We start from the raw sequence: 12,500 nt of genomic DNA, 5'->3' as shown, positions 1-12,500 counted from the left end.
ACCTTGTTGTTCTTCTTCTTGTTCGAGTTTGTGAAGTTCGATTACCCTTTTACCTTAATCTGTTCCAACTTAGTTATTTGGATGGAATATAGGAAACCTTGGAAAACTTTCATTGGTTTCAATTTACGTATGGACTTTGGCGAGTTTCTGGAATCCAACGAACGGAACTTGCAAAGACTGCAGACGTCAAAATATGGTAGGAGTACTGTATTTATGAATTCGTTAGGGCCGATTTACACGATACGATTTTGTCGCATGCGACAAGCTCACGATAGGCCTACGACATGACTTTACGATTGTCGCAGCGTTTTAAAACATGTTTTAAAATGCTACGACATTTTTGAAGACGTACACAATAATCGTATATCATGTCGTGGGCCTGTCGTAAGCCGTTGTCGCATGCGACAAAATCGTATCGTGTAAATCGGCCCTTATGCAACTCTACCGATTCGCAAAACAACGGTGATCTTTAATAGACCTTATCGGCTTGTACATTTTGTTTTCCCAATACAGATCATGTGATAATACTCAGGAGGCTTGGTCCTTTGTTTCGTTCATTAAAAAGAGTGCATACAGGCATATTCAAGACATGCTTGCATGCCCTCATTTTAATGGACAAAACAAAAGACCAAACCTCCTGAGTATTATCACATGATCTGTATTGGGAAAACAAAATGTACAAGCCGAAAAGGTCTATTGCTTTCAGTTGCACGCAGTTTTGAATAGTTTACTACTTTCTTGCAACTTGTTAATATTATTTTTAAAACTGGCCCCCACGCTTCTTATGTTGTTTTCCAGGCGGATAAACAATTGGGAGCAGAATTTAAAGCTTTGCTCTTTTCTCCTTAAATTAATCACATTACCGTTTACGCTGTGTAAGCATGTTTCATTCTCGTAGTTCAGAATAAACTATATATCTTTGCAAAGCTGTTAAACAATTATTTGGCCAGTTTTTCAGAGAACTTGGGGTCTCTGACAACTCAGTGATTAGCGAAATTAAATTTGTAACAACCGGTAACTCTTAAGTTTAAAGATAGAAGGCTTTCAAGGGGAATCACATACGTAGCAGAGAAAGGCCCAAGTATGCTTTAGCGACGACCCAATAAGACTTAAGTCACACCATAGTTAGTTATGGTTACACTAATGACGAGTAGATTCACTCCTTCTGGATATCTTTAATTCCATGACGAAATATTAATGAATCAACCTACGTGTTACAAACTATAACATTCAAGGTCTATTGACAGCGTGATTTAACAGCGAATTCCGTAGCCTGTTACCAAATATAAAACAATTTTGCATTTCTGAACGCTCTAGAATAATGGGTTTGTGCCTAAAACACTTTCTTGAAGTATATAATATTACGTTACATTAAATACGATTTAAGCATCTTTTACGGTAAAAAAATTCAATATGCAAATCCTAGAATATAACACATGAACTTATGATTAACTATCTAATTGTTTTTTTTTCTGCAATTACTTTGCTGTCAAGCAGACCACTTTGCACGGTTTAAAGTAACTTTCTAATTAAGTCAGCCTATTTTACTAATCTTGTTTATTTATCCATATATTGTTTGTTGTCATGTTTGCCTTTGGGAAGTTATTTGTTCGCTTCTTCCTCGCACGTATTATTATTATAATTATAATTAACAATTATTCGCCGAAGGCGAAGTCATTATCTGTGAATATTCACGGAGACGAAGTCGAGGTGAATATTCACCGATAATCACTCAGCCTGAGGCGAATAATTGTTTTAGTATAAATACACAGGTGATTATTTCACAAAAGAGAAAAAAAAAAAAACATTTCAACGCGAACATCTTCCTCACTTACAGGGGCAAAACGACCACTGGCAGCCATTTAGTCCGTCGAGGTGATTATCGGCTGATAATCCGAGATAACGAGCCAATGAGAGCGCGCGATTTTGAATAATCACCTGTGTATTTATACTAATTATTATTATCATTATTATTATTTGACGTCAACGGAAACGTCTCCTCTAACTATAACTTTCCTTTATCTTTAGTCTTTCGGGAATATTCCATCTCATTCACGTCCTACAATGGGGGCGAAGTATCCTAAAAATAAATTGGCGAGAGCGGTTTCAGAGTGAAAATAGAGAATCAAAGATTCTCTGTTGCATGCTCACGTTGTCGTTAAAACCTCAAATTTGGTGATTTCACTTCGTCGTTATGCAGGGGACCAAAAAATATGTGTTAAAGGGACACGGTCACGGTCTGCGCATGCTCGTGTAGCTGATCGAAACTTGAAAAAGTCAGCCTGACTTTTTCAAGTTAGTAGCACTCACAAATTCAAAATAGCGTCTAGCGGAGGATCCGGACATGGCGGTAAACGCATCAACTCAGGGCGCAAACTAAAGGTCGAAGACAGAGGGGAATTTGCTTTAGATAAAGATATCATTTGCTTTAGATAAACTTGATTTAATGCAAAATATATGCAGAATTCTTCAACTTACCGATACAATGTATTTCCATAATCGCGGTCGAGCGTGTCAAGTCTCGGAGAGAGTGAATGCTACTGTGCATATCAACTCGTGACAGTGTCGCGCGTGTAGCGCGATAATGTTTCCTCTTTTAACCAATGATATCATTGTTTTGTGGCGTTGTTTTTGCCGTCGCCGTCGTCGTTTCTTTTAAAGCTCTATATTGACAAAACTATAGGATCGAAGCGTTTACTTTAGAAAAAAAATCAAAAATTGGATTTTGACCGTTGCATTCTTCCCTCGCAATTTCTTTTCTATTCGCGGCCGTTATTTACAAACTGAATACGACGAGTTTGCATTTTGAGTTTATTAAAAACTAGATCATTGAATAATTCAATTCTAGAGTTTTGATTGGCTTAGCCATCGTAGTATGTGAACTATTATACCATGCTCTACAAATATCTGTAACTGTACCCATCTTTATTTTTTCTTTTTAAAAAATAAGGAAGGGAAGATTTATCCATTTGTGGTCGTTTTTAATGAAGCAATTATTCCACTAGTGCTTGTTGGATATGAGACGATTATAGCCATCATTTATCATCTCATATCCAACTCGCGCTCGTGAACTAATTGTAAAATATAAATATAAACATCATCTTTTTTAACTTTGCAGAGAGTTTTATCTTAGCCTGCTAATCAATTTTCAGCGGTATTAAAAAAAGGTCACCCAGTTCGTTTTTGAGATGTAGGTGTTTGAAGACAACATATAGGGTGTTTTTAGATAGCTCGTATGTTGCTGTGGTAACACATTTCGTCACACTAATGAATGCATCTTGCTAAGCAATTACTGTTGTTTTATTTACCCATAGTCCTTAAGAGTCGTCATCATTTTTAAGGTCTTGCTGCCAGTACATGGTTTTTTCCAACCATGTAACTGTACTTAAAAAAGTTTATAGTAAAAGGTTAGTAGCGGAATGAATAGACAAGTCATGACTAGTACTTAGAAGGGACTACAAAAATTTGGTTTATCAACGGAGTTGATAATGTAAATTGACCACCGTACAGAGATTCTAAAAGCTTTTAGAATCTCTGTACGGTGGTCAATTTACATTATCAACTCCGTTGATAAACCAAATTTTTGTATACTACTTCCCCACCGACGCAGCACCACAGTTTCTTTAGAAACTACCCCTTCACTTAGAAGGGACTGCTTGCCAACTTCCCTCTTTTCAAACGCTTTCCCGAAAGCGGCTGTTGAAGAATTCGCTTGTAATAAATAAAAAGCCCACCTTCAAATGACAGGCCTTTCGACCGTTTGTTTTTGTATTGAAAAGTTCCTATTGCTTATCGTAGCGATCTGATTGGATGAATCTGAGCTTTGGCGGGATTTTGTTCCAAAATTGTTCCACGGCGCGCAATGCCTGTGGGGTGAATGAGGTCCTATAAGCGTGATGTATACTTGTGTAAACTCTGGATATCAGCCAGTGTGTAAACTCTGGATATCTCGGCAGTTATGCAAACCCTCGACTTCGTCTCTCTCGGGTTTGCATAACTGTCTCGAAGTCTCCCAACCCCTCTCGTGTTTATATCAGGCTATGCAATCAGGGAAAACGTTTTCTATTGCTTTTATAAATGAAGGAAACTGCTGGTTTTTTTCACTTTTTGAATGAAACAGATTTCCTTGACCAACGCTCATATTTCCTACCAACCAATCAAAACGCGCGTCTGACAATACATAAACAATCAAAATTCGAGAGATGTCACAGCCGTGTTTACATACTCTCATCTAAACACAGCTATTGACCAATGAGAGTGCGCGTACTATCCTAATTTTTTTTAAATGTAAATATCTTTCTTTTATCAGGAACCCATGACCCGGAGCCTACAGCTCCCATACTGGGCCTATGTAACGGCATTTTTACAGACCGATCTATTTTTAGACTATCTTTTCCGGAAAAAACAAAGGCAGTTCCGGTTCGGTGACCCTATTACGTCAGCTTAATTTCTTGTAATTGGTCATCGGGCTCCTGTGGGAGTCTCATTAGCGGGAAATTCAATCTAAAAATAAATGGGTCTGTGAAAACGCCGTGACACGAACACAGTAGAGTTGTAGGCTCCGGGTCATGGGTTCCTGCTTTTATTCATTTTTTTCTTTTTTTCTCCCAAATTGGTTGGCAACTCCAATATGCGCCAAAACAACATTGACATTGTTTGCCCTAGTCTTCACTTGCAAACATCAAACTTGTACTGGACGAGCCAAATTGTGAGCAAACAAGTGCATGACACTTTTTTTTGGTCTTCAAAGAATCACTTCAATAGAAACCGGTGCCTATCAAATTGTTCACAACCCACAAATATCAGTTTACTTGCAGGTTCGACTATTTTCTCATCCGTTTTCTTATTTTAATTTGCAGGCATATCGGTCTTTCTCTTGATTCTTAACTATGTTAATGCTGTAAGTATGGTTTCTGTGCTGTTCCAGGTGTAGTTAATTAATGGACTGTTACGGAAATTACACTAATTAACTTTATTGTTACGAGCGACCGTTATTGTCTATTATTATTATTGTTACGAGCGACCGTTATTGTCTATTACTATTAACTACTTAATAACTGAGAGCGAGGTCGTTGCAGCAAAATCTCAAACTGAGGTCAAGCTTCGTCCGAGCTGTATTGACGGCAAGGCCTCAGTTTGAGATTTTGCTGTAACGACCTCACTCTCGGTTATTGAGTAGTTAATAATAAGCTCAATAATGCACACATTTGATTGGTTCTCACCTTTGATCTATTAGAAAACAGACGCATAGCTTACGTCATTATCAAAAACCTTCAATTCTTTATTACATAAAACAAATAGATTCCATGCTGCCGTGCTTCTGTTCACTAAGAGATCACAGATGACGTCAAAATTTGGTAAGAAAAAAACCGTAGCACACAGTGCGATAACCGAGTGTGTCACTATTTGTTAAGTACTCAACAAAAAATCAAGTTTCTGATTGGTCAATGACGAATGCATAAGGAGTCTTTTTACAATAACTGAACAATTTCTGGCACGCTCATTGGCTAACTTTTATCGTCAATCAGAGTACAAACACATAAAATTGTTTTATGAGAAGCTGAAAGTATCAATATGGAGGATTTGCCGGACTTTAACCCGTTTAATTTTAGTTTTGCGGACTTAACCCCAGGCGAGGAACTCAAGAATGTTCCTACCTCAAAATGGCTCGATTTTCACTAAGCCATGAACATTTTTGATCTTCACGAGAGTTTTTCATCGCATTTCGATTCTTGAACTGAATTTTAATTTATGCAATTTGGTGCCGTGATTATCAAATTTTCAGCCATTTTTCATTTGTTATTAGGAGCCAATAAGCGCGCGAGAAAAGTTCTTGACGATAAATTGTGCCAGTTTGAATAAAACTGCATACATTTTAGTGTTTGCATTTTACTACTGTTCATTTTACCCGGGAAATAGATGCTGTGGTTTTGTTCTTGGTTTGAATCACGGTTTTTAAACCGGTTCATTTTTAATTTTTTTTCAAACCAGTTTAAATTATTTAAACTGGTTTTATTTTTATCAACTGTCTGAAAAGGGGATTTCTCTTTTTTTGGAGTGTAGTTAGAAAAAAAAAGCAGGGTCCTAGTTTTTTAGGGGGTCTAAAAAAGAACTAGACATCTTTTCCTCCCTTCTACTCACCTACCCCTCCCTGATCCTCTCCAGTACCTCTATCCCTTCCTCGTATGCCCACCCCTTGTACACAACACTACTCACAGCCTATTCCTATTCCTGTATACTCACCAAAACTTGATCTTGAACTCCCTACCTCAAGATTTGCTGCCTACTCCTTAATCCACTTGACCACGCAAGCAATAAATGCAAATTCCTCAGAATAATTTATAAATTAATATTTTATTATTAACCCCAGGCTACTCTCGGCCAAAAGTTTGATTTATACACTAATATGCAATACCACACCAGAGCCACATATGGCAGAGTCAAGCCAATGCAATTGCGTACATGAAATCGACTTCTACAGAGAAATGGAGGAATTGAAAGCCCATCTAAAGACAAGAGACGATGATTTTTACAACATGGCCAAACATTTCTTGAAAGAAAAAACAGAGAAGCAACTCCGCCTTTTAGGAAACAAGGATTGATCTAAGTCGAATCAATTAACAAAAGGGAACAAAAGATGATACCTCGAAGAAAATGGGTTTACAGCAACGGCAAAACTCTTCACGGGAAACAACAAGAAAGTAATTTCCAAAACGGGAACTGTTTCAAGTCTTGTCCCGAGCTGACAGTTGAATTTCTCACAGCGAACAGCAAGTTACGGAAAGTGGCTTCAAGAAATTATGCAGAAATCAGCCAGAAGGTTGTCAACACATCCATTCCATGCACAGAAAATGGTTCGTATGTTCCCTTCTAGTCCTTCCCCGCTGCAGCAAATTTTTTCTTTCTTTCTTTTAGTATATAGTATACAGTATGTAGTATGAAATATTTCATCTAATGCAGTGAAAATGGAATAAATAAATAAATAAACAACCAATGGCAGTTCCAACATTCCTCTCTTTGATAGGGATCGACATGATGTAAAATGTCACCTCCGTACATGCTTTTAGGAAAAATAACTGAGATCGAAAACCGTTATGCTACTGAGAGTAGTGACCAAGTTTAGAGAAGTGAATGACTTATTTCTCCTACAACATTAAACCTGTGCAGTGCTACTAATTTCAAAGAAATTTCCTTTACATTCAGCTTGTAATTTCCTTTCAAGATAAACTGTAGTTTATTAATATTGTAACAGTACAAATAATGCCATTGTTACGTTTAATGGTAACGAAGTTACTTACTGAGAGACAAATGTTTATGAATATTAATCTTGTATTATACAAGTTATATTGCCAAAAGAATGATTAAAGAATATCACTGTTGATGGTTTCATTATGAAAAGTAGTCCTACTTGTGAAAGACAGAAAAGAGTTTAGCTCTGACGAAGGGTCAACACTCGAAACGTCAGCTTTCAAATTTCTTTACAGTGGTCAATTTACCATATCAACTCAGTTGATAAACCCTTTTCTTTATTTCACGGCCTCACTGACACAGTACCATAGATTCTTTACAAACTAAACCCCTTTATCCCACCTGTGAAAGAATTCTTTACTTCCACCAATCATGAACCCGTGATATTCTTAACCCAAAAACCAAGACAACGGTTGTTTGAGACTAAACACTGCAAACAACTGATTAAACCAATCACTACAATGCGTGCCAATCCCTTCCCTGGAATGTAGTGTCTGACATTTGCAGATGGCAGACTAATTGAGAGCTTAACCCAAACTGACTAAAATGCAGGCAGTGTCCCTAACCTTACATGAAATGTCGCCATTCAAAATAAGTGCCTAACCCAACAAAGGAGACTAATGTTGCAAATGCGCGTCATCACCCCGAAATTCCCTTGAAAATCAGTCAAATTCATTCGAAACGCGGGAACATGAGAAATGGCTGATGTAGTGCTGGCATCGTTAATATTCATCGCCTGTTTCCAAAAGGAGGCACACAGTGAATGCAAAGACGATGAGTCATTTGAAAGACTTGGGCATTACCTTATCTTTATGACCGATACTGGTTCAATACAACGGGAAATACGGCGAAGGATCACAAATGAAGCGAAGATGGCGAGTCAAAAGTGTGGCGATGAACTGCAGAACTTGCAAGGAGCAGAGGATAGTTTTGCCTTCTTGGCGTTGTTTTTCCTTATTTAAGAGACTTCAACTCAGAATGGAGTGCTGTTTAATAATAAAGTACGTCGGATTTAAATTTAAATGCGAGTTTACATCCAAGAATATGGATAAACTGGCGTTTGAAGCGAGGACAACGATAAATCAGCTAACAAGATGGAGTCGAAAAATGGCAGCCCACTGGTGAAGAACATCTCAATTCGCTATAAAGCTTCCCAACCTTGAAATTTTGAACCACATGGTCGATGTAGAGTCGGTAATTGTTCTGGAGAAGAAATAGGGCTAATTTTGAATCGTGAAGCGAACAGAGTAAGCCAAGACGCAAGCCTTTTTTTTACGAGTGCTCCAGATTATTTAAATTTCCTTGGCAAAAAATATTTTGATTCCTTTTTTCGAGACTTTTGTCATAGGCTGTGATACGGGAATTCCCGCTTGCTGGAGTAAGCCCAACAACCAAAGAAAAGATTTGTGTGAAAAAATTGTCATTTAAAGTGGCAAGGTTCAACACAGCAGGTTTCATGTGATACGGTGTTGTCTACAAAATGTCTCCAAATCTTATTCTGATATCATCTCACTCTGCCCTATTGTGTCTTTGACTTGGCAAACTTTCACGTCTGAAAATTAAACCACTGGAAAGGAATTAAATTTGAAGCTTTTTTCAATTTGTATTTTGTCGTATTGCCCTAAGCTGCGAAAGTTTCAAGTTGATGAAAAGACGCGCACAAGTAATTCTAATCGGAGAACGAAGCTCAAGTCGGCAGCTCATGCGTTCTCGTGGCCAAATCTTAGAAAATAATTCGTGATACGGGAATCGCCTTTAACAGCCAACACACAAATATCAGAAGAATAATTTGAGTCAAACAGTTTGAATTTAAAAGTGGCAAGGCGCGCGCACCAGCAAAGTGAGCCTATTGTCCTATTGAAATCTGTCACTTCGAGCCAGTTGTTTGATCGGACGTCGCCTTAATGCTACCCAGCGATATCTTGCCTAGTGAATTTCGAAGCTTTGCTAAATTTTAAAAAATCCCAGTCATTGTGGATACATCGTAAACTAATTTTGCAGGGAAAAAATTGAAGATTGACACTGGTTTATAATTAAATTATTTATTTCTTTGCACAAAATTTGCTCATCTGAGGCCAAGTACTATTTACATTTGCATAAAAGTGCTTACAACAGGAATATTAAAACCCGAAAATATTACAGAGAACATAACATGCTCTATGCCACCAATAGAAATAAATTGCATATAGTCAACTGCACTAAAAAAGTAAAGACTCTGATTTCTATTTTAAATAAATTATTTATTTATTTGGGTATTAAAGCTTTCAAAGTGCCCCTCTTCCCCCCCCCCCCCCCCCACCCCCGGAAAAAATCCCCTAAACAATTAGCTGTGAATGTTTTCAAGTTATTAACTAACTCTGAAAAAAAGAGCTATAACAATTACCATTATGCATTTTACCTCTTTCCATTTACAAAATTTATAAGGGTTGCACATAAATAATTTATATACTGTTATTATTACAACATTAAAGGAAGTGTATCCAAATTGATTCTTGAAAGTCATTTTACCTAGTAAAAATTGTGTGAAATGCTTAGTTAAAATCATTTCAAAATGACATAAACAGGGAAAACATTTGTGAATGTAATCCATAATGTGAATACATTCAAGTTAACAACTATCTCAGACAAAGAATAATAATATTATATTCTTAACTTAAAATAGTACTCAATCTACATTCAGTTGCAATATTTACGGTAGACTTACAAACAAGCAATACTGAAGTAGATACTAGCAAGTAAGGAAATCAGTACTGAGCAAAATAGTGTTCAAAAATGGGATTTTAGATGTGCTGTTTCGATTTTGAAGAGGACGGTCATTCCAAAAGTATTTTCCAATAATAGATAGGCAGAATTTTCTTGTATATGTATTGGTTATAGCATGAAAAAATAAAATGCTGTAAAGATGCATCCTGAGTTGTGTATCGTTCTTTAAAGTATGGTCTCGAGGGAGACAGAGGATTTTTAAGCAACACTCGTGCGTGTGTCTCTTTTACTCGACTAGTCGATAACCGATAGGCACCCGTCAGGGTTCAAATTACATAAGGTCAATAACTATGCGATAAATGTGTAACTGATTATATGATAACGTCACATCTCCCGTTCCATAGGGAAGAAAGAAAGAATAGCAAATAACTAAATGTCACTGTCCTATTAAAGAGTCTATACTAATCAGGTATCGGTCGATGTCTATATCCGGTATAGCGTTTATAAGTCACTGGAAGCGTACAGGTGGCCTTACAACTCTTCCGCTCCTGGTGACGACTGGTGCACCTATTGGCTTTGCATTTTCCTGTTTTTCTTCCTTTGGTGTAACTGGGCAGGTCCCAGTGTTGTCCTTGTCAGGAAGGTTCTTGGGCACTTCCTCTGGCAGTTTAGTTTGTTTAGTAGTCTGTGGTTCTGACATTTTCACCGAATCCGATGGTTGTCGCTTAGGTGGAGGTGGAGGTGGTCCGTCAACCTCTGGCTTCATTGGTTCTTTAGTCACCCGAAGTTGTCGCCGGTTTCTGCGGAATACTCTCCCATCTTCTGTACGTACTTCGTAAGATCGTATGTCAACTTCTCTTTCAACTTCTGCTTTTGTCCAAGCCTTTCTGTTGCCGAGACTCTTGGGTGGCGCGATGCGCACTGTGTCACCTGGATGGAGTCCTTGCAATTCTTTGGTACCACGCTTGTAGTAAAAGGTCTGTTTGGCTTTCTGCTCTTTGAGTTTCTGCTCGATGTTGTCAGGTGTCTTGGGCTTGAGCAGCTGTGTTGATGTTCGTAAGAGGGTTTCGGTTCGACGTCCAAAGATCCTCTGAGCTGGTGATGCGTTGATGGATTCTGATGGCGTGTTCCGCCAATCAAGAAGTGCCAGGTAAGGATCACTACGGGTTTCAAAGGCTTTCCTCATCAGCTTTTGTGGGGTGTTTATGGCATTCTCCGCCTTACCGTTGGACTGCGGATAGGCAGGTGAGCTCGTCCCTTGATCAAATGAGTAAGCGCGTGCAAACTCTTGGAACTCGGCAGATGAAAATGGTGGACCGTTGTCTGAGATGACTTGATCAGGGATCCCATGTCTTGCGAAGTGAGCTTTGACTTTACCAATAACTTCCTTTCCCGTTTTGGATGATAGCTTGTCAAATTCAAAGTAATTAGAGTAGTAGTCTACCGTGACAAGGATATCTCTGTTTTCAAGTTGGAACAAGTCCATTGCCACCTTCTGCCAAGGGCGCGACGGGATCGAATGGCTTATCATAGGTTCTTTGCCTTGTTCTCGTTGGTAAATGTTACAGGTTTCGCATTGGGCTATATAGTCTTCTACATCTTTGTTCATGCCAGGCCAGTAAATGACCTCTCTGGCTCTTCGTAAACATCCCTGGATACCTATGTGACTGGAGTGGAGTTTCACCAACATGCTGTCTCTCAGGGCGGTGGGACAACGAGTCTTTCTCCTTTAAAAATAAGGCCGTTCTGTAAGGTGAGCTCGTCTCTAAATGGGAAGTAGTCATAGATGCATACTGCAACTTCCGATTTCTGCGGAGGCCAGCGTTGTCGTATGGCTGCCTTCAGCTCTCGCAGGATGGAGTCTGCTTCTGTTTCTGCTTGCATCAGAGTTTGCGTAGTTTCTGAGATAGGCAGATATTGTGCCATGTTGATGACTTCGACCTCTCTTTCAGTTTCACCTCTCAGCGTTTTAGAAGCTGTCATTTCGGTTTCAGAGGACACTCTATAAGCTCTGCTTAGTGTGTCGGCCAGAACCATTTCAGTACCTTTCTTGTAGGTAACATCCAGGTCAAACTTCTGTAGTCTTAACAGCATGCGTTGCAGTCTTTTAGGGGCACTAATCAAGCTTTTCTTGAATATGCTCTCGAGGGGCTTGTGGTCAGTTTGGACCTTGACTTGTCGGCCGTAGACGCGCTGCTCGAATCTTTCGACGGCAAACACGATGGCTAGCATTTCTTTTTCAATTTGAGCGTAGTGTGATTCCGTCTCTGTCATGGAGCGAGATGCATAGGCCACTGGCTGGCCATCCTGCAGGAGACATGCACCTAGACCTCTGTCTGATGCGTCCCAATGGATCTCGACACTCGCTTTAGGATCAAAGAACTTGAGGACGGGGGCCTCGGAGATCATTTTCTTAATGGCGGTTAAACTTTGTTCATGAGCGGCGTCCTATTGGAAATGCACATCTTCCTTGAGAAGGTCTCTGAGTGAGGCTGTCAGTTCTGACAAGTTTGTCGCAAAACGTTGTAAATAGTTAAGCATTCCAAGCA

At 38.9% G+C, this 12,500-nt stretch overlaps 1 protein-coding gene across 3 annotated transcripts in view; it reads left to right on the top strand.

Annotated features, from left to right (window-relative positions):
• LOC138015142 (tumor necrosis factor receptor superfamily member 14-like) overlaps positions 1-12,500 on the top strand; it is an 18,874-nt gene that overhangs the window by 97 nt on the left and 6,277 nt on the right. The window contains exons 1-2 of one of the 3 annotated variants that reach the window (XR_011125495.1): positions 1-196; positions 799-883. The exon at positions 1-196 is cut by the window's left edge and continues 97 nt beyond it. Coding sequence is in view for 2 of the 3 variants with exons in the window: in XM_068862071.1 (XP_068718172.1) it covers positions 82-196; positions 4,860-4,900 (156 nt within the window). In the remaining variant the exon portion in view is untranslated. Of the gene's footprint in view, positions 197-798; positions 884-4,859; positions 4,901-12,500 lie in introns of all 3 variants that reach the window. The other 2 variants (XM_068862072.1, XM_068862071.1) reach the window with 2 other exon arrangements.

Source organism: Montipora capricornis, chromosome 9 (assembly GCF_036669925.1).
Source record: "Montipora capricornis isolate CH-2021 chromosome 9, ASM3666992v2, whole genome shotgun sequence".
Classification (NCBI taxonomy): Eukaryota; Metazoa; Cnidaria; class Anthozoa; order Scleractinia; family Acroporidae; genus Montipora; species Montipora capricornis.
The sequence above is the reverse complement of the archived record's forward strand: the minus strand, read 5'-3'. Positions and strand labels throughout refer to the sequence as shown.